At 36.8% G+C, this 23,459-nt stretch overlaps 1 protein-coding gene across 22 annotated transcripts in view; it reads left to right on the plus strand.

Annotated features, from left to right (window-relative positions):
* The window catches only part of RASAL2 (RAS protein activator like 2), a 339,256-nt gene that overhangs the window by 295,437 nt on the left and 20,360 nt on the right, over positions 1-23,459 (plus strand). For all 22 annotated transcript variants that reach the window (XR_011996350.1, XR_003235319.2, XR_003235318.2 and 19 more), the window contains 7 exons: positions 7,990-8,143; positions 10,304-10,402; positions 10,964-11,518; positions 14,095-14,239; positions 19,679-19,823; positions 20,497-20,733; positions 22,411-22,612. Coding sequence is in view for 15 of the 22 variants with exons in the window: in XM_026001231.2 (XP_025857016.1) it covers positions 7,990-8,143; positions 10,304-10,402; positions 10,964-11,518; positions 14,095-14,239; positions 19,679-19,823; positions 20,497-20,733; positions 22,411-22,612 (1,537 nt within the window). In the remaining 7 variants the exon portion in view is untranslated. The remainder of the gene's footprint in view (positions 1-7,989; positions 8,144-10,303; positions 10,403-10,963; positions 11,519-14,094; positions 14,240-19,678; positions 19,824-20,496; positions 20,734-22,410; positions 22,613-23,459) is intronic.

The raw sequence follows: 23,459 nt of genomic DNA on the forward strand, positions 1-23,459 counted from the left end.
TTTCTTATCCATGAGCATTTATTTCTTTATTATTCAAGGGGAAGAAAGTGATTAATTAGGGGGGAAAAAAAAAACCTTTAAGCCCATTTCCACCTCATGTCTCCCTCTGGCTATTTCCCAGTTGCCACGTCTTCACTGTCAAGACTCCATGAGTTAGTCTCCACTTTCTCACATCCCATTCATTATCTCTGCCTGCTGCAGTTTCATCTTTGTCCTCATTGCTTCGCTGAAATCACTCTTACTGAAGTCTCAATTATCTCCCATAATATCCAGTGGCTACTATTAATATTTTAACACACTGATCTGCAGTAATGGACAGTCCACGCTTCCTGAGAGCTCTCTTCCTGGGCTTTTAGGATACTCCAGTCTTCTGGTTTTCCTTCAGTCTTTTAAATTCTTCAGTCTCTTTTGTCAGTTTTGTAGGTTTAGATGTTAACATTCCTTGGGTTTTTTTTTTTCTTTTCTTTTCTTTTTTTTTTTTAATTTTTATTTATTTATGATAGTTACACAGAGAGAGAGGCAGAGACACAGGCAGAGGGAGAAGCAGGCTCCATGCACCAGGAGCCCAACGTGGGATTCGATCCCGGGTCTCCAGGATCGCGCCCCGGGCCAAAGACAGGCGCCAAACTGCTGCGCCACCCAGGGATCCCCCTTGGGTTTTCTTAATCTGAATGTTGTCTTGCAGTAGTTACAGTTGTCTTAGTCTAGTCAGGCTGCTACAGCAGAATACCATAGACTAGGTAGCTTATAATAAACAGAAATTTATTTCTCACAGTTCTAGAGGCTGGGAAGTTCAAGATCAAATCTTGGGCAGATTCAGTATCTGGTCAGGACCTGCTTTCTCATTCAAAATTCCCAACTTTTCACTGTGTCCTCACCTGGGGAAATGGGAAATGGATCTCTCCTGGGTCTATTTTTAAGGGTACAAATCTCATTCATGAGGGCTCTCCCCTCATTATGTATTCACTTCCCATAGGTCACATCTCCAAATACTGTCACCTTAGAGTTTAGCATTTCAACATAAATTTGGAGGCAGGGGGTGGGGCTGGATACAAACATTCAGTCTACAGTAAACATCTACTCATAGAAGCCTGGAATTTATCTTGTACAAAACCTGATTTCATTTCCACCCTTACCTCAACAAGTGTTGCCTTTCATTTCCCATCTCTGAAAAAGACATCATCTTTCTGCCCAATGGCTCATTGTTGGCTGTACTCTCTCCAATTCCTCCAACATTCTATCATTAACGCCTATTTACCTTCTAATTATTTCTCAAATCCATCCACTTCCTTCCGCTCCTGGTAATCTGTAGTTCATGATCTTGACCAATTACTGCCATAATCTGTGAATTTAGTCTCTTAAGTGTTCCATTCCTTCTCTCCCCTCTCTGTGTGCCCTTCTTTTCTCCACATCTTAGCCAAAGTACTCTTACTAAGGCACACGTCTGATCATGTCATTCCCTCTCCACTCAAAACCTTTCCGTGTCTATCCACTGGTCTTTGATCAAATTGAAACACCCACATTATGGCAAGTCCCATCATGGTATCTCTTAAGGCTTACTATTCCTCACCCCTCTTCTCTCAGCCCTACACTCACTTGAACTGCACTAGAGCCACAGCGCTGAATTCTCTTCAGTTCCTCAAACACCCCAGAATTGTACACTTTCACCACAGGCCTTCTCACAGGCTAGACATTCCCTCTAGACCTGAACCACCATGTCTGCCTGGAGCTAAGGTGAGGTCACAAGTTCACATTTTTTCCTCCAAGAAAGTTTCTTTGAAACCTAAATGCTCACAGAGCCTCTTTTACATCCTTTTTCATAGGCCTTATCTCATTGTATTATAATGGTAACCAGATTATAAACAGTGTATGACTACAAGGACCATGTCTTTCTTCTTCACCCTGTATTCCTTGCATCTACCTCTAGTATACTGCCTGACATATAACGTGCACCAAGTAATTGAATGGATAGGTAAGTTCATACATATATATTCAACCAAAGGAGAAAGTAATGGGAAAGCAAATAGTCATAAGTTTAAGAATAAGTAAGAAGTAGATGTCATTGAATACTACCAGTTTTTCCACATTTATTCTCCTTTCACCTATACTTAATTTATGGCACTCCTTTCACCTATACTTAATTTATGGCACTAATGAGACCAAAAGTCTAACCTAATTTGGAGAAAGAGAAAAGTTATTCATCTTTCCAATCACTCTTTAACTAGTAAGTATGTTAATTGAGTTGTTTGTGAGTGTAGGTTTGGTTGCTTTTGTTTGTTTCACGTTTTCTTTAGATGCCAGTTAGTTAGTATACAGTGTAATATTAGTTTCAGGAGCAGAATTTAGTGAATCATCACTTACATACAACAACCAGTGCTCATCCTAACAAGTGCTCTCCTTAATACCCATCACCCGTCTAGCCCATCCCCCACCCACCTCTCCTCTAGTGACCCTCAGTTCTCTGTGGTTAAGAGTCTGTTTTATGGTTTGCCTCCCTCTCTTTTTTTCCCCTATGTTCATTTGTTTCATTTCTTAAATTCCATATATGAGTAAAATCATATGGTATTTGTCTTTCTCTGACTTTTTCACTTAGCATAATAGTCTGGCTCTGTCCACGTTGTTGCAAATGGCAAGATTTTTTTTAATGCTGAGTAATATTCCATTGTGCATATATACCACAACTTTTTCATCCATTTATCAATTGATGGACTTTGGGGCTCTTTCCATAATTTGGCTATTGTTGATAATGCTGCTATAAGTAGGGGTGTATGTATCCCTTCAAGTCAGTATTTTTGTATCCTTTGAGTAAATACTTAGCAGTGCTATTGTTGGATCATAGGGTAGTTCTATTTTTAACTTTTTGGGGCACCTCCATGCTGTTGTCCAGATTAGCTGCACCAGTTTGCATTCCCAACAATGTAAAAAGGTTTCCTTTTCTCCACATTGTTTCATGGGGCTTTAAAAATTAAATATAGTTGTGTTTACATTTAATTTAATAGGCACTAGTATATCTTATTCCATTTGCAATTTAAGGACAAAAAAAGTAATAGGTATGTTACAATACAGTACAGTTTCTGTAAAGAGATTGTTCCTATTGTCTGTCATAATGGAGGTTAGTTGAGTTCTTGCCCTCCTAAATATGTTTTAATATTTATAATCTTGTCTTCCTTTGGTGTCTTTCCTTCATTGCATGTATACATGTATATGTACCAAAATAGGTTGAATGTCATTTTTGTCTATGATGATAAATTTCCTTACCATGAGTTTGTTCATTGTAAGCGACAACTCAGGCTGACAAATAACCTCTTTTACCATTAGCAGTTGGGCTCATTAGACCATCCTGTCTGGAGGCTGAAAGCAGAGAGAGGGAAGATCAGCAATATATGTCATGTTTCCATAAATAGCTTTCTGTGTGAGTGGTTGTGTGGTATATTTTTTTAAAGCTAACATAAAAATCAGTGAGTAATTCAAGCAGTAGGGACTGGCTTTAACTGTAGCAGATAAACCAGTACAGCTAGTGCTGTCAGGATCCTCAGGACATTCTTTTGAGTCCACAAGTAGAATTCTGGTGAATGAGTTCTAATTTCTGTTGTTGTGGTTGTTGTTGTTGTTGTTGTTCTTGTTCTTGTTTAACTCAAGAAAGGAAACCTTTCAAATTATAGTAGAGGGAAAAACCTGTTTTTTCAAAAGATCTACTAGGTTGAAAAGCAATAAAATGTAGGGAGCAGGTAAAGCCACAGTTTTCCCAAAGTGAGGTCACAGAAGCAATTTTAAGAACTTACTAGACCCTAGGCATGTTTATTGGTAGAGTATTAGGATACTGAATTTTGTTACTTACTACCTGGAAAATTCTCAAACAGGGTAGAGTGCCTTAGAAATACATACTGGTGAATACAAGATATATTGCTGCACCCACCTTATGGCTGAGCTGTTTCTTCAAGAATTCAGTGAAGCAGTCTGGAATCATAACTGCCAAGCCCAGCAGAAATTCACCTGCACTGAAGTGCAGGATTTTGTGTGGCAATAAGCATTTTTAATTAAAAGTTTCCCGGATGATTTGGAACTGATTCTGTAAACATGTGGCAGATTGAGCTAGCACATCCAAGCACCACTGGCACTTTGGGGGAAATATGGCTTTTTAAAAAATTGAATGTAAGCTGAGAAAAATCCAGCTGTGTTTTACTTAACATCATACTAATCAGAGTTCTTTGACTCCTTTTTTTTTCTTTTATCAGTGTATCCAGTAGTATGTGTATTGGCTCCCCATCCCCCAGCCCTTCACTTTTGTCTTTTAAGACTGATTTCAGATAGGGATATGGGTTAAAGTAATGGAATACTTATTCACTGTAGTGAGTAACAGAAGGCTTCTCTTGCCTTGTAGTTTATCTCTTAAATAGGTCAGAAGCAGCAGGTAATCTTCATCAGCGAAGCAATTAGATTTTTAACCCTTACCTATCATGTTGCTAGAGGCCTTGGAGTTTACATAGCAATCAAGGTTGTTTGCTGATGTTAAAACAAAAATGTAAAGGATATGGTGCTCCTTAATTGGAAGCAAAATTGCTTCTGAAAGCAGTTTCCCAATTAAACCAAGAAATAATTATATTGGAGCCCTGATTTATTCTCACATTGCATTTGGGATAATGGGGGTTGGGGGAAGAGGTGTAGGAGTTAGGAAGAGAACCCTGGCTAGGAGTCAAGAGATTCACAAAGTCCACTTTCAAGGCTTGGTTCCCTGATGAGGGCCATTGTGAGACTGGAGTGAGAAAAATGGCTTTAAATTCAAATTATTCTCTCAGTATATCCACATTCTACTTTACATTAGAGAACTAAACTGTAGTGCCATACAGAGCTATTAACTCTCTAGTTAGCAGATCTAAGAAAAATCAATTCACATGAAGGTACAGGAGAAGATAAACATGAATTAGAGGGGACTTGAGTTACTAATACTATTTCATAGAAATATTTGCCCTGATAATACCTCCCCCCCCCCCCCCCCCAACTTTAAGCCATTCCCAGACTGCTTGATCTTCCTGTTTACTGTAATCCTGCTTCTCTGGGAATTACTTCTGTCTTCCCAGAGACTTTCTTCCCAATACAGGAAGGGCTTGCTTATTTATTCAGTATTGATGTTGAACATACTAGTGACTTTGGTGTTAAGTTCATGGGTGTGAGTGTGTACACACACGTACATAAATGTTGAACAATAGAAGGCTCCGAACTATGTATTAATAATTGAAATTTCAATAACTAGGAGGGGTTTTAAATTCTAATTCCAGATGTCTTGGTTGTAATATCTGTTGATGGCTGTATTGGGAAGTCAGACATGAATATCAAAATGAAATTTGTTTGAAATGACTATCAAAATGAAATTTGTTCAAAATGAAATTGCACTGGAAATACAAGTGAATAAGAATTTTATCCAGCTTTCTCTTTAAAAAACATCATGTAGTCCGGATAAGTTAATATAAAATAATACCTAGGAACGCTAAACTAGGGCAAACATTGTGAAGGAAATGTGAGAGAAAGACTGTTCTTGCAAGTGGGATATAGCAAATACTTCCTAGTGGAGGGCAGGGAATCACAGAGGGGCAAGCTAAAGCTCAGGTTTGTCCCTGAGTTAAAGATTCTCCTCCACCCACAAAGTTGCCCCTGGCTTTTTCCTACATCCTTTGACTTTGAGGAACTGTTCATGGAAATAAGTGGAGACCTCACCATTCCTTCCTTTCTGTCTTAAAATGGTCACTTTCACAGAACAAGCTCCTGAGTCCTTCAAACCACAGCTTCTCCCTGCTGCCTCCCAGCCCTATTCTCCTTATAGGTAGAGCACCATGGCAACAGGCCCAGCCCAGAGCCAAGAACCTTGTTTGTGTTACCTGAGGGGCTGGATGCAGCCTGAGGGAGAGAAGAAGGAATATTACCTATCCTGCAGCCTCTATTTGTGTTTCTGTTCCACTTCCGGTGGAGCCGTGAAATGACACCTGGAAAACGTTCATCCGAAGATGTTACCGGTCACCGGAGGCAGCAGGGAATCTCTCTTCTGTTGGTTCTTGTCTTCTAAGCAGGGAGCTGTGCTCTGAGATAGTACAGAAAGGGACTTGCTACACCGTGACATGTGGCACCGCTATGATTTGGGGTTGCACTGCCAGGTGGCTGTACGATTGCTTCATGTAGGTAGGCATTTATTTTTGTTTAAAATAAAATCCATTTGTTTTGGAATGTCTTCCTTCCAAATGTTCAAAATACAAGTAAGCCTTTTGTCATCCCTCCTTCTATTTCAAATATGCCTTAATCTTTCCTGTTGAGAGGCTCATTCCCAGAGTACAAGAGGTTTTCCCTTCCAAACAACTCCTTCTGGGAAATTTGGGCTGGAATTATTGTTTTATATGTGTTTTATAAACATTACGGTATCCTGTTAGCTGGCTCCCTATGAACATACTGTGAAAGATTATATGGAAATTATATATTAAAGTAAAATTTTTTTGGCCTTTAGTTGTTTAGAGTTGATGTGCTGTGTTTGCAATATATAAAATGTCATTGTCTTACCCAATAGAACAAAAGAAAATAAATGTTAGCTTGTTATGTTTCTATGTACAAAATATTAAGTGGCTTTTGTCCCTTTCGTACATGTTCTATGTTATCCATGGGAAATATAAATATTGGCTTTTTTGACCGTAGAAAGGCTGCTGAATATCAGAACGCATGTTTTTCAGTGTAAACATTAAATGGTAGTTGTTTTTTTATGTGCGTGAAAAGAAGAATGGATTCAAATTCTTACTATACAGAGTTTGATGAAACAATGTTAGGATGGAAAGAAGATGGAAAGAGAAGCCTTTAGTGCTAGTTTCCTGTATCTCGTTGCCTTATAATTTAACTGAGAGCCATTCTGACATTAATGTTAACGTAGTTGTTTCAAGGAAATAAATGAAGCTCCTTATTTAATGTGTTTTACAAAAACAAATGTCTTTACCCAGGGCATTTCTTTTTATCTCTATTACTGGGTACTTCTACTTGAAACATGTGTATTTAACTCTGGGTGTTTTAGTCAATAAATTCTATAATTATGGAGTAAAACTACTTGACTATCCAGTTCTGGATCCAAGAATATTTTACTTTATATTGACTTCATTAATTCTTCCAAAGGATAGGCAGCAAGGGACCAGCGCCTGTCATGACCGGAGTCATTCCCAACATTCTTTTTTTAAACAACTAAGAAACAGAATCAGTCAGTGTGCCTGAATGGTGTTGACAAAGATTTGTTCTTCTAGATGAGAGTTTGAACATTTCTTTTGAGGGTGGGAGGTTTCTTCAAGGCATTTTATTCTTTATTCATGTTTATACAGTAGAGCATGGATATAACCAAATGCTTGCCAGAAGAGAATTCCACATTGAGATGGAAATCAGATCTTTTGAAAGGCAGAGTCTTGTGCTGAAAAGTTTGGCTTTGACTCTGTGTGTGACTGTGTTTATTCTGCCAAAGCAGAAAGAAGCAGAATGAGGGTTCAGGAACTACTATTTTGTCAAGGATAGAAGAGGTTCACGCTATAACAGGCACACACAAAAAGAAAGAAATAAAATATGTCTTTTGATAATACCTTTGCATGAAAATAGAATATATAAACTACCTTGAAGAGTATGTATTTCCTCATCTTCAAGACAGGAATGAGGATTAAAAACAATGTCTGTAGTGGAGCTTTTTGAATTCCCTTGAGACTGGTAAAATTCTAATATGTTTTTGTGTTGTGCTGAAAAAAAAAAGTTTGTATGTGTGTATACACATACAAATATGTGGTTTATATGTTCCAAGTGAATATGAATATGGTTATATTATTATTATTATTATTATTATTATTGATTAACTATGAATTTGTCCCTTATTTACTTTTCTCTTAGGCATTTATACATTTGTTGTTAGCCTCCAGTGCATTAGTCCTTCATTTTCTTGTTGGCCAAGTAGTTACATTGTCTTAAAATATCTTTTCCTACTTTTAGGGCTCGTGGTCTGCCTAAACTAAAAGAGTCACGTTCCCATGAGTCATTGCTGAGCCCTTGCAGTGCAGTGGAATGTCTGGATCTTGGCAGAGGAGAGCCTGTGTCAGTGAAGCCACTCCATAGCAGCATCCTTGGACAAGACTTCTGCTTTGAGGTAAAAAGCATGGAAAGAAGGAAGAATGGTTAGACACCGTCAGATTTTCTGTCCAGTAATTTTATGATTTCATTACGATGGCATTGATGATTTGATCATCTTAAGTGACTTTTTGTTGCTGAAAATTGCCTACTTATAGGTAAAAAGTTGGAAATCTATTAATGTAAATATATTGCTCGTTAACATTATTAATGATGGCTTCTCACTCTTTTTGGCCTAATCTGCTTTCAAAATAAATGAATTCTTCTTATATCCTCAGCAGAGGTTTACAAGCTTAACAATAACTTACCAAGTTAGCATTTTAATTTTTTGGTTTTTTTTTTTTTTAAGATTTTATTTATTTATTCATGAGACACAGAGAGAGAGAGGCAGAGACACAGGCAGAGGGAGAAGCAGGCTCTATGTGGGGAGCCCAATGTGGAACTTGATCCCAGTACTCCAGGATCAGGCCCTGGGCTGAAGGCGGTACTAAACCGCTGAGCCACCCAGGCTGCCCAATTTTTTAGTTTTGATAAAGGTATCACCCACTGTATTTTCTCCTAAAAACCTAAGCCCTCAATTTTAATGATCTTTGAGGAGACTCACCAAAACCATAATTTTTCTAACTACAACCTGAGCAGTTCAAGATCTGAGACCATGTCTTATTTATTTTTGTAATTCCCTGCACACAGCCCAGTCCTTGGCACATTGCAGGTACCTAATTTCTTGAATCAATGAAATTGCTCTTCACTAGCAAATTATGACTATCACTCTTTATAAGGTAATTTCTCCCTCTCAAACTAAATGAATACAATTCACAATTGGCAGTTGGCCATTTGCAATTTTAAGTTACATATATACATATAAAATTGCTAGGGTTAGGATTTAGTTAATTAACATGAACTTACTAAGTGGCGAATATGAATCCCATGGTATATGTGTAGAAGTTGAAAGGTGTTTGATTTCTGTTCTTATGTATTCTTATGGACTAACCCTGTCCAACAGAAATATGTTAGCCAAATATATAATCTAAAATTGTATTAGACCCAAATATCATCATTTTGACATTAACTAATATAAAATTATCAACAGGTTTTTTTACATCCCTTTCTTAAAGGTAAGTCTTCAAAAGCTGATGTGTATTTTATATTTACAATACATCTCGTTTTGGACTAGCCAAGCCACATTTCAGGTGCTCACTAGCCACATGTGGCTAGTAGCTACCATATTGAATAGTACACATAATCTGATCTGATTCATTAGATTATATAACCTTAGATTGAGTTAATATGTGAGCACACTTCAGCTATTGGAACAGGTCATTTGTTGGTGTTCTTTTTTGCAAAAGTTATGTGAATTTGTGGAACTCAATTCAAAAGGCTTTATACCAGGCCCAGTGTTAGGTGCTAGGTATGTAAACAGCATAGTTCATTTTTAAAGGAGAGTGATAATAGTGGTCAGTGACCGGAAATTAACAAGCTGTTTGCCTAGTGGAGGAGAAATGGGTTCCAAAGATAGTAATTCAGTAATTCTTTTCACTTTCATAGAGTACCCTTTCTGTAATGTTATTGTGAAGGCAGTCCCAAGAAATTTGACAAGCTGTTTTAGAGGCTCTCAGTTATTTTTTTATTAACTCACTGAATTGAGCATATTCGTTTGCAAGTATTTTAAGATGTGGCCTGGAAGGTTTTTAATTTTGATCTTTCCACAGTGACAGCTAGTTTTAGATTCCTGACCTGAATTCTCAATGGCTTCTGTTATCAAACCTGGAAATGAGTATGGATATTCCCTACAAAAGAGAACAAAAGCAGATATAGAATATAGATATCACAGAACTACCAAATGTCATTTTGGTTTTGTGTGTTATGATTTGGGTTCATGGCATATTCCTTTTTTTTTTTTTTTTTTTTTTTTAAGATTTTATTATTAGAAAGAGAATGAGCATGAGCGGGGACAACTGCAGAGGGAGAGGGAGAAGCAGGCTCCCCATGGAGCAGGGAGCCCAATGTGGGGCTCGATCCCAGGACTCTGGGATCATGACCTGAGCTAAAAGCAGTCACTTAATCAACTGAGTCACTCAGGTGTCCCCATAGCATATTCCTAACTCTTAAATGATAGAATTACAAAGATAGAGCCCCCAAGCCCTATTCCTTTTCCTTATCTCTAATCTTTATGTTGAAGGTTACATACTTAAGTGGAAGTAAATGCTTCAGCTGTAACTCTGCTTCAGAGAGAGATAAGTGGATGGAGAACCTTCGTAGGACAGTTCAACCAAATAAGGTAATAGTGGTTTTGAATATCTAAAAAATGTAGAACTCTGTGAGCAGTAAGTTAATAGAGGGTAAATGCAGCAATCATACCTTAATTTTTATAGTGCTTTTAAAACACATTTACATGTTACGCCATTTTATACTCAAAATAATCTTGTTGCACATATTCCTGTGATTTTACCTCTGTGGGTAAAAAGACTCAAAAGTTACATGACATGCCCTGGTCAGAAGCTGGTGCCCAACGGAAATGGGACCAGAACACTAGTTTCTTAACTACTTATCTCTTCTTTTATTTGTAGAAACTAAGCTAGTTGCCATTAGGCTGGCTATATTAGAACTTACATTACAGGATGATATTTTTTTAACCCAAATAAATTGAGTGTATGAAGCTAGATTCTGATATCTTCTTGTTTAGAGCTTGCTATTACACTGAACAAAGAGATAGCAATCCCCTTCATTATTTAATGACTACCCTTAATAAAGTGCCTGGGTAGCATCACCTACTTTAAAAGGAAAATACTGTTTTTCTGGGATTTCAATTTTCCAACTCGACTTTGTTGCTTTTTTATAGGACAATTGCAGACGAGCTGAAAACGTTCTTCGTTTATGGATCATTGAAGCCAAGGACCTTGCCCCCAAAAAGAAATATTTCTGTGAACTGTGCCTTGATGATACCCTCTTTGCTCGTACAACCAGCAAGACCAAAGCAGATAATATTTTCTGGGGTGAACATTTTGAATTTTACAGCCTTCCACCTCTTCATAGCATCACAGTTCACATTTATAAAGATGTGGAAAAAAAGAAAAAAAAAGACAAGAATAATTATGTAGGGCTAGTCAACATTCCCACTGCCAGTGTGACTGGGCGCCAATTTGTAGAAAAGTGGTATCCAGTGAGTACCCCTACACCCAACAAAGGAAAGACCGGAGGACCTTCTATTCGGATTAAATCACGTTTCCAAACTATCACCATTCTGCCTATGGAGCAATACAAAGAATTTGCAGAATTTGTCACCAGCAACTATACCATGCTGTGTTCTGTCCTTGAACCAGTAATTAGTGTGAGAAATAAAGAGGAGTTGGCCTGTGCCCTAGTGCACATTCTTCAAAGTACTGGCAGAGCCAAGGTAAGTGGAAAAAGAGGGTTGAATTGTTCTGAATCTCTCCCCTACCTTTTGTGAAGAAGCAAACTTCCTGTGTTTCATGTAGAGATCCAAATTGGTTAAGTATACTTTCTATGCTTTTTTGGTCAAAAAAAAAAAAAATTAGGAAGGAAGCCTATTAGTAGTTCTCAGATCCAGAAAAGGTGAGGATTATAAAACAAAGAAATAACATGGAGGAACTAACAGATATTTATTTGAAGTCTATTCACCTGAAACATAGATACCAGGACTAGCTCTTTATCATCGGACAGAATAAATGGTAGGATTGGTGTGCTAATCCCACAGTGTGTTCAAGATTATTATTATTTTTTTAAGATTTTATTTATTCATTCATGAGAGACACAGAGAGGCAGAGATGGGAGAAGCAATCTCCATGCAAGGATCCCAATGCAGACCTGGATCCTAGGACTCTGGGATCATGCCCTGATCATCCCCAAGGCAGATGCTTAGCCACTCAGCCACCCAGGTGTTCCTGTTCAAGATTATTTTTAGTTCCAGAATGTGCTGTATGATGGTTATACTCCTTCCTATATTTTAAGTTAATCTGATGACTCTAGTCCCTAGTCACAGAAGGAGATATTCCAGAAGCATGGTGGGCATTGGCAAGAGTCTTATGGAATTAAAATACCAAGTGATATTAATTAGTAGCTGTTTAATGATATTCTTATCTCGTTTCATCCTGGATAGAAGTAAAAATTCAGGAAGATGGAAAAAGAAATATGCTTAATTATATGAAGAAAACCAACTCATAGTCTTTGATCATCCTAAACTATGATAATTACTATCTCTATGAGGTGAATTGACTAGGCTGAGTCTTCATTATATTGTATGCAAATGGATCATGGTAAAACCATATTTTAGATCAAGAGGAATTCACAAGTGGAATAATTTATTTAGAACCAAATTAAGTGCTTTTAAGATTTCTTGATACAAATCAGAATATATCAGTATATTTAATATGTAGTCCTTTACCTAACTGCCATCCTGATTATCATTTTTGTAGTTGAATATTTTGATAATTATTTTGAGTTTTCTAGTGTTACAAATGCATACAAGTTTGGGGTGAGATGTCATTGAAATTTTGAATTTCGTCTTTGAAATTGCATGGATATGTTCATTCTGCTCTTCCATTGCTTAAAGTTTAAGATAAATAAATAGATTTACATAGAGAGAGAGAAAGAAATACATATCTATCTCTATAGGATATTTTTTTAACAACTTTTGGGGTAAACAACAGTTTACATGCAACACACCAATTTTAAGTGGAAAAAAGAAAGTTTCGACATATTATGGACCCATGGAAACCACAACAGTCAAGATATAAAATGTTACCATAATCCCCATAAGTTTGCTCCTATTCCTTAGCATATGAGTTATAGTAGTGATTCCTATATCTATAACTCTTATTTTTTGGGTAACTAAATCCAATTAATGTTCAAAATGCTTAATTTTAAAGTAAAAGTAAATCAGCATATTTCTTTTGTTTTTGCTTTTATAACTTTCCAAATATGTGATGTTACTACATTTAAAATGAACAATGATAGACATTGAATTTTACATCAAGTTAATCTTTAAGATTGTTGAGAAAGGAACCAGCTATTTCTTAAGGGCTTTATTTTTCCTTATGCCTTTATTCTGGGTGGATGGATGGATGGATAGATGGAGATGATAGATAGATAGATAGATAGATAGATAGATAGATAGATAGATAGATAATCAACCTAGAAAATGATTCATGTATTAAGTTTAAGAATTTCCACCTTGACACCATGGACCAGTTTATAACTATTACATATTGAACACTTAATAAGTAGCAGAAACTGTTAAATACTGAAAATCTAGAAATGACTAAGAATAGACACTGTCTTCAGCCTCATGGGGTTTACAGTCTTCTGGGGAAAACAGATAATAATCAAGTACTTACAGAAATAAATGTGTGATTACAGTGAGAAATGCAGAGGGAAAAAAAATCTATGGCACAATTAGAGAGGGGAATAGGAGACCAGACTGATGCTGGTCAGAGAAGGCTTCACTGAGGAAATGATGTACAAACTAGGAACCCAAGGATTTGAAGAATGAACTCCATGACATTGAGGGCAAGAGCAAGGGGGCAGGGGGTGAAGCAGAACTGAGAACCGCATTTGCAGAAGCTTTATGGTAAAGAGACAGCATCATGTGTTACAAAGGGTTTGGTGTATTTGAAGGTCTAAGAAGAAGCTCCTTGAAGCTGGAATGGGATGCAGAGAGAATGGTATACAAGGAGGCTGGGAAAGTAGACAGAAACCAGAACATATAGGGACTCATGGGCCCATGCAGAAGAAGTATTGTCTTTATCAAAAGTGCAATGGAAAACCTTTGGAGGAATTTTAAACTAAGGGCTGATGATACCTCAGCTTTTATCCTGACCTTTTTCTTTCAAATAAGTCAGGCAACATTGGTCTTTAAGCAGCATTCCCAGAATGTCTGATATTTCATCAGTTTCTCATAGTGTATATTATTTATTCATTTGCTTTGTGCCTGACTGAACATTATTCTACCAGGATTTTCTGACCGATTTGGTGATGTCTGAGGTGGATCGCTGTGGAGAGCATGACGTCTTGATCTTCAGAGAGAACACCATTGCTACCAAATCCATTGAGGAATACCTCAAGTTGGTGGGACAACAGTATCTTCATGACGCATTGGGTATGGAGAAGAAAAACATTGTGTTCTTTGCCTTTTGATTTTGTTATTTCACCCTCATAGGACAAACAAATTGAGCTCAAATTCAGCATGTTACTTAGTTCTAGCTGACTAGAGTGTTAAAATTTGAGTTTCACCTGTAAGTCTCCATAGTACTCACCTGTGGTACTACCGCTTTATAACACATTGATTTATCCAATAGGTACAGAAAGAAAGCCCATCAGCACATGCAGCTACCCACAAACCCTCAAGTTTGTGACGCTAAGATACACAATATGAGTGGATGTCACTACTAGATCTGAGGGTACCTGCTTCCCCCAAAGTGTTGATTACTTACATTATGATATAAATATATTACCTAATCTTGAGTGTTAACATTTGTTTTCATGCATCAGAAGTTTAAAAAAAAAAACTCTTGTCAATTCTCACAACTCCCAATTTCTGCCTTCAAGATCTCAAGAATTTTTAATAATTACTACATTTTACCCAATCAGTAGTTCTTACTGACTAGGCCACTCACCTAGAATTCCAGATTTGGTCATGAAATTCAAGCAGTTACCACTAGCATAAGGCACTGTTCTGGGCGACTTACTCATGGTAAAGCAGATGTGAGTTTCTTGAAGAACAGAGTCATTTCTTTTACCCTCATTTCCCCAGTACTTCCTGCAGAATGTAAAAGGGTAATAAAAAGGATAAAGAGAAACAGGTAAAATTAATTTTAATGACATTATAGTTAACCCAGTATACCCAAATATTTAACAGGTTACCAAAATAAAAATTATTTGTAAGGTATTCAACTTTTTTTCATACCAACTCTTTAACATTTGGTGTGTATTTTGTTTTTGTTACACATTCTAGTTTGCACTAGCCACATTTCAAATACCCAATAGTCACATGTGACAATCAAGAGTAGATAGTAAGTTATGTTGAAAAATGGAGAGATTTTTGCCCTTAACGAGTTTATAAGATAGGGGGATAAGAAAGATAAGGATACCCCTATAACCTAAAAGAGAGAGAGAGAGATCCTGTGCTTTTTCAGAGATTTAAATAAGTTAATTCTGGCTGATGGAATTATGAAATTTCCCATGTAATATACAGAAACTATGTGTGTAACTTGAAAAGTAGAAAGGTTATATAAAAACAGATATTGGGGGCGCCTGGGTGGCTCAGTCGGTTAAGCGTATACCTTCAGCTCAGGTCATGATCTCAGGGTCCTGGGATCGAGCCCTGCTCCCTCCTTAGTGGGAAGCCTGCTTCTCCCTTTCCCTTTGCCCTCTGCCCCCTCTTGCACACTCTATCTTTCAAATAAATGAATAAAATCTAATGGGAATTCATAAGAATAGTGAAGATGGATTTTCATTAATATTGGAACAGATAGGGATCCCTGGGTGGCTCAGTGGTTTAGCGCCTGCCTTTGGCCCAAGGCGCGATCCAGGAGTTCCGGGATTGAGTCCCGCGTCGGGCTCCCAGGATGGAGCCTGCTTCTCTCTCCTCCTGTGTCTCTGCCTCTCTCTCTCTCTCTCTCTCCCTCTCTCTCTCTCTCTCTCTCTCTCTCATAAATAAATAAATAAATCTCTTAAAAAAATATTGGGACAGATACAGAGAGGTTCGTGGCCTCACCTAAAGAGCTTAATTACAGCCATATCCTAAAGTGTATCTCATGACTTTAAGGATTTATACTGCCTTCTAAAAGGTAATGATGAAGCATTTCTAACCATAGTCTCCATTCTGTGGACATAGAGGCAAATACATGTTGACCACCTACTTCTTAAAAATCAAAATCTATGTTCTGCCACTCAAGGTACTAATAAACAGAATTTCCAAAGTGAAAAGTCGATGCAGGTGCTTTGATAGAGCAGGGAATAATTAAATAGCTGATGCACTAAATAAGACATGAAAATTCACTGAACATGAGAAGCAATTCAAATAACCCCACAAAGATATCTGTTACCATATTTATAACCCAAGAGCAAGGACCAGGGTAGGGAAAATGGCTGCTGTTTCCAAAAGCTTAAACAAAATTAATTAGTAAGCTGCTTCAGGACAGAGTATCTACTGTCTTCTTCCCATTTAACTCCCCACACTTCTAGTTAGCCCTAATATTCTAGACGCTCACTGGCTGATTTTTCTCCTACATTTTATTTTTATGACAGTAACTCTCTTTGCAAACAACTTAGTGTATCTGAGAGTCAGTGTAAATTCAGACTTATTTTATATGATTTGAGATAGTAATGTGGTTTTTCAAATAGTCACCCTTAAGAACTGCAGCATTTTCAGTTACCTGAAAAAGATTGTTATTTTCATATGAACTGTACTTAGTGTGGCAGGAGCCTCTAATACTACAATTGGGGAAGGTTTTATAATAAGTATTATATAAAAAGGCTTCACAGTGAAATCTCAGTAAACCAAAAAATTAAATTAATAAGGACATCCAAGCACTCAGAATAATTAAAGTACAATTATATTTCATTCACTGCGGGCAAAAAATAAAGATGCTGTTTCCAGGCTGCCTGAAGAATTCTCAGAGAAAATTTAATTAAAAGTTGCCAGTCATGTTGACAATATTCATTTATCTTGATTCAAGCATTATTATTTACTGCACAGACCCCACCTCACTTAGACTTGACTTAAGGCTTCCATGTGGCGCAACGGCGGGGCTTAGTCAGTTAAGCATCTGCCTTCAGCTCAAGTCATGATCTCAGGGTCCTGGGATTGAGCCCCACGGTGGGCTCTCTACTCAGCCGGGTGCCTGCTTCTCCCTCTTCCCCTTCCTCATGCTCTTTCTCTCCTCACTATGTCTCTCAAATAAATAAATAAAATCTTAAAAAAAGAAAAAAAGCTTCCACCTGTTTACCCCTTTTACCTTTCTGGCTGAAATCAGCTTATATGTTAATGTTCTGGAAATATCATCAATGAAATCTAGAAAAGGCCTTTAAAATGTTTGATTTCCATCATTGGTGACAGAGGCAAATTTTTTTTTAGCAATAATCTGACCAGATCTGTTGACTTATTTCTACACACCTTATTTGAATGTGAGATAGTAATGAGTTAATGATTTACATAGAAGACACACCATAGAACACACTATGCACAAACTCAACATAGCAAAAAATTAATTAATTAAAATAAACAACGTAGCAAGTACCCTTTGGCTCAGATCTTTTTCAAAGGCAAGAGAGCAAATGCAAATGGATTACTGAATCTGTTTCAATTTTTAATCAGGTAAGCAGCTTTGAGGTACAAATCTGTAAAAGGTTCACCTTTCACTATAGTCCTTTTCACATTATCAGACAGGTTATAGTTTCAACAGTGAAAATTTTTTTCAATTTTAGAGGATTTCAAATACATCATAATCATGTAAAAAAAGTCTTTAGACAATTTACTTCTGGACTCTTGCATTATTTATTTGACTCTCTTCTTAAAAAGTACAAAACAATTCTGAAAATTAATCAGTTATTTACTAACCTTAATATTGTTTCCCTAGACTAGATAAAGCCTCATGGAAGTCATTAAACAGAATATTAATGATAGGGATGCCTGGATGGCTCAGCAGTTGGGTGCCTGCCTTCAGCTTAGGTCGTGATCTTGGGATCTGGGATCGAGTTCCGCCATCAGGCTTCCTGCGAGGAGCCTGCTTCTCCCTCTGCCTATGTCTCTGCCTCTCTCTCTCAGTCTGTGTCTCTCATGAATAAATAAATAAATCTTTTAAAAAAAGAATATTAATTATATAAATTTAGAGATGGGCCAACTTTTATATGGAATATTTGACATTGATGAGTTAGTTTTAAATTTATCTACTCTTTAAATGAGGTAAATTATGTGGAAGCACATAGTGTAAGGGACATTGAGAACACTTCAAATACAAATCCTGTGGGAAATGGTAAATATTTTTGTTGGGGTCACTTCACTTTATGAAAAATCATTTTTCAGTTGCATAGTTATACATATCTGTACTTATTGTATGGATCCCTCACCAAGTGCAAGGTGCCACATTAGATACTTTTATATTCACACATCATTTCTGATCCTCACTGCAGCTCTGTAGGGTGGGAGTTATTAACACCATCTTACAAATAAGGCAGCTGAAACTCAGATTATTTAAGTGACTTTTCAAGGCCCCTCGGTGGTTGAGTGATTTGATCCTAGATCTGTCTGGCTTCAAAACCTTTACTTTTTCCATGCACTAATTTCCAATTCTCCAAGCATTTTTCCTCCAAATAATCACCTGCTTACCTCACTACTAACCTTTTAACAAAAAATGTTCCTCATGTTGCTGCTGCTGAATTTTGGAGAAATTTTTGTTCACTTCCATGAAATTTATTAGAACTAGCCTGAACCTCGAAAGATAGAAGCAGAGTTGAAAGGATCTTTGCAAAATCTACTTCTCTGTCATTAGACCTACAAAAACCCAAGAATACATACTATCATCTCTGATAAATATTTATTGAGCATCTACAGTGCTTTAGGAGCTATTCGACATGAATAGAAGTTGACCCCTGACCTCCAAAGGTATTCATCCTAGAGATGTGAACATGAGACATACGAACAAATACGCATAAAACAGTATGAAACATGGAACACAGGAACATACACAAGGTGTAGTGTACAGTGGGGGATAAACCAGTAAGGTAAGGATTTGTTTTTTCAAGGAATACTAGACTTATCTCTATAGAAGATGGGATATACGAACAGTGCTTCTAAGTTAAATTTTTTTGGAAAAGCATATACAGATTATATAAAGAACTATTCTTGGGCAGCCCTGGTGGCTCAGCGGTTAAGCACCGCCTTGGCCCAGGGCCTGATCCTGGAGATCCAGGATCGAGTCCCATGTCGGGCTTCCTGCATAGAGCCTGCTTCTCCCTCTGCCTGTGTCTCTGCCTCTCTGTGTGTGTGTGTGTGTCTCTCATGAATAAATAAAATCTTAAAAAAAAAAAAAAACTGTTCTTATATGACTTTGTGCTATGTTGAATTACTGTCTCCTTCACAAGAAGTAAGCCTAGAGACCCTTGCTCGAATCTATGTTCAGCACCAGCTTAGGTGGGCTATTCAACCAACCTTGGGTTCTTTTTTCTTCTAAAATAATATCATTCACCCTAGTAGAAGGGCCATCTAACAAATAATGAATTCCTGCTAATAAAGTATATTTGTGTTTTTAGATAATAGATTTAAGGTTGTATCATTGTTTTAAGTATTATTATTATTTTTATAAATACCGTAATGGTGATGTTAGTGATTACACTTTTTCCACTTCCAGGATGAGGAAATAAACATGATATGAGGGAAGTGGTATCACTTGGGTTCTAAAGGAATAACAATCCTTTGTGCCCTCCATGTCAGGTCTCAGAAATTCCCATTATACATTTTAGGACAGAAATCCTAAATCCTTTTATTCTATTCAGGAGGACACTATTCATGGTTATACTAACTGTCATCTTCAAACAGGGGAGTTCATCAAAGCTTTGTACGAGTCAGATGAGAACTGTGAAGTGGATCCCAGCAAGTGTTCCTCTAGTGAACTGATAGACCATCAGAGCAACCTGAAAATGTGCTGTGAGCTGGCTTTCTGCAAGATCATCAACTCTTACTGGTGAGCAGGTGTCAATGCTTCAGCCCCTGCTTATGGAACTTAAATTTTTCCATGTAAAAGTCATCACAATGTTAACTGTAGCATTCCACAACCAAAGGAAGGGCTTAGGGGAAAGTTGGAAGATTTCCCTAATAGAGTCCTCTCTAAAATCCAAGTCTCCGTTGTAAGCAGCAGGACCTGTGAACTGACTATCTACGTAAATATAATATTTCCCCAGAATATTAGCACCACATCCTCTAATACCAAAAGTACTTTAATGGCTTTCTGGAATACTTACTAGCATTAAACAGTTGTGTTAATGATTTTTGCATTGCTCCAACCCTAGCAATTGGTGAGCTTTTGGAAGAGTTTTGATGAATACTCTTTAGAGAGATTATGATAAGCTCTCTTAAACCAGATGGTTTAGTCAGGAGCCTCATGCCATTCTCCTACTTTGCAAAAGTAAATTTACACTAATCCCTAAGTTTTGTAGCTTTGGGTTCCCAGTTTCCATCTGGACTTTCGTCAATTTTCCGCCAACTCTGAGCCATGAATCAGGCAGGATTCTCTCCTCTAGGCTCTCCTTTTAGCCTGGCTCTAAAGCAGAGGTGTGGTGGGTCAGAGTGGGATCACTTGTGTTTCCTTTGGTTATGGTATTTTTATATTTAGAGGTTTGGTCATTTTTCTTTCCCAGTGTTTTTCCTCGTGAGTTGAAAGAAGTGTTTGCGTCGTGGAAGCAGCAGTGCCTGAACCGTGGCAAACAGGACATCAGCGAGCGGCTCATCAGTGCCTCATTGTTTCTCCGTTTCCTGTGCCCTGCCATCATGTCTCCCAGTCTCTTCAACCTTATGCAAGAGTATCCTGATGACCGTACATCTCGCACCCTGACTCTGATTGCCAAGGTCATTCAGAACCTGGCTAACTTTGCCAAGTAGGTATCACTACCATAAGCACTTTTTAAAAACACCATTTAAAAAATATGTGACACCTAAAATTTGGATGGGGCTGGGGAGCCTCATTGCCCATATTACAAGATTTTCATTGCAGTGGTATTAAAAATAAAGAAAAAAGGAACAGCTTAAATATTCACTTTATAAAGGAATCCATTAAGTAGCCTGTGGTATGTGCATTCAGTAGAATATTTGCAGCCACCCCAGTGATCACAAAAAATATCCAATAATATGGAAAATGAGGAAGATATAATTATACTAAATGAAAAGTGCTGTTAACTTTAGCAGAAAAAAAAAAACTTTAGCAGAAAAGAAGGATACTAAAAGATACATACGCTATTATTCCAGAAATATGTTAATACAAAATACAAAAACCTAAGTATAAAAACCACCTGACAAACTCAGTGTTTACATTATCTAAAACAATTGGCCTGGCCCCTTCAAAAAAAGTCAATGCCATGTAAAATTGAAAAGATAGAGAGGGACTGTTCTAGGTTTTAAAACACTGCAATGCTTGAATCTTAACTGGATTTGAATTGGAAAAAAAATCTATAAAAGTCATTTTGGAGACAATTAAAGGTGAAATATATAAGATTTATGGATAATGCTTTTAAAAAGTTTTAGTGTGATAATGGCATGGGTTTATGTAAGAGATATTCCTTATTCTGGAGAAATAGGTGCTAATGTATTTAGAGTTTATGTCTGCAACTCAGTTTAAAATGGTTCAGCAAAAAAAATAAAAAATAAAAAGTGTGTGGAGAGAGAAAGTGAAAGCAAACTTGGTAAAATGTTACCAGTTGGTTAATGTAGATGAATGCATATGGTTGTTTGTTGTATATTCTTTCAACTTTTCTATACATTTAAAATTTTCTCAAAGGAAGTTAGCAGACCTTTGGGGAGAAAATGCACTCAAATGTAAACAGCGGATATGTTTGGATGGCAGAGTGTATCCACTCTCACCTTTCTTTTGCCACTTTTCATTGTTTCTAAAAAGACAGAATTCTCTATTAGCAATGTATTGAAGTAAAAATTAGAACTTGAATTTAGAACTCAAATGAGACAGATTGTTTTCTGGTATAAATAGTGGTGTTTTAGAAGTGCACTATTTTAGCTTTTTGTATCCTATTTATGAGATAACACAGAAATAGACATATTTATCCATATTTGAGTTAATTCCAGTAAAAATTATTTCTAGTTATTTTGGAAGAAGTTTTCTGGGCTTAAGCAAGGCCCCGAAGGTACCTAGAATTTAGATAGACAAAGAAGAGAAGTTCTTCTCTAGCGAAAATAAATAGCATGAGGAAAGACTTGGAGAAGCAGATATATTTGGGAGACTCTGAAGAAGCTAGCAATATTGAAGGTTTATACTGATGAGCATTTGGTAGGCAAATGAAGGTTATTTACAGAGAGCCTTAAATACCAGGAAAAAAAAAAAAGATTTAGCTATAGCCCACAGAGAATAGAAAGCTATGCAGAGTGTTTGAGTTTTACATCAGTATAAAGAAAGTATGTTTTAATCTTTATCACTTAAGAGATTATAAATTAGTCACTTACCTCCCTAACATAAAAATAAAAAATTTAAAGCTCATTGTAAAGTCAACTCAAACATCTTTTTTCCTGAATAATATCCTTTCCCATTTTCTCTCCCTTTGTTTCAGGTTTGGTAACAAAGAAGAATATATGGCATTCATGAATGATTTTTTAGAACATGAATGGGGTGGAATGAAGCGCTTTCTTTTGGAAATCTCTAATCCGGACACCATCTCAAACACCCCAGGCTTTGATGGTTACATTGATCTGGGCCGGGAGCTTTCAGTCTTGCATTCCTTACTATGGGAAGTAGTTTCCCAGCTTGATAAGGTAAAGTAGGCTGGAAGCATAATGGGAGATTGGGAGTTAGAGAACCTTAATGTACCTGAATTCTGAAGAGTATCCACAGAGTGACAGCATTCATGCTTTCTGCTGATCAAAAGCAACCTTTTGTGCTAGAAGCCTGGGAGTAAATAGTTACCAATTCTGAGTAAAATATGGTTTCCCTACAAACCAAGAAATTCTAGAAAGCCATGAAGTTATTAACCTATATTTTTAAGTAATTCACTGAATTAATGGCATATATATTTCTATAAATAATCATATGTTTAGAACGTTATATAGGACATTGTATAGAACATGTCTAAAAACTTGCCTAGAAACTAACATCAAACATTGCTAAACGCAGATTTATTCATGTATAGCAGGATGAGATGATTAAACCTCATCTAATAATTCTAACAAAAGTGTGGACTTAGAAAAATGCTGAGACTATCATGTTTAATTTGTTTTACTCCTGAGACTTTTTTTGTTATATAAGTCGGAGAGTTCAATATAACTATTAGTACTACTGAGTTACATGGGACCTGAAAATTCTGATGTTTTCTTTCTCTACAGTTGTGAATTTTAAAAGTGGAAAATACTACTTTTAATCATTTATTTTCTGAGTATAAGCTAAAAATTATATATTATATTAATAACTAAATATATACCATGCCAACCATTTTCTTCCCTCTGGAATTTTTCAAAGAGAAATAGAGTTTGTAATGGAAAGTAGTCTTTGACTTTAGCTAGGTTTACCACAATAATTATTTATTGATGTTTTTGTTTGCTACAGGTACTTCATAAATAGATGTGGTGGTATGTTAGAATAACTTCAAAAGACAAAGGTTTTTTT

The sequence above is a fragment of the Vulpes vulpes genome, chromosome 13, assembly GCF_048418805.1.
Source record: "Vulpes vulpes isolate BD-2025 chromosome 13, VulVul3, whole genome shotgun sequence".
NCBI lineage: Eukaryota > Metazoa > Chordata > Mammalia > Carnivora > Canidae > Vulpes > Vulpes vulpes.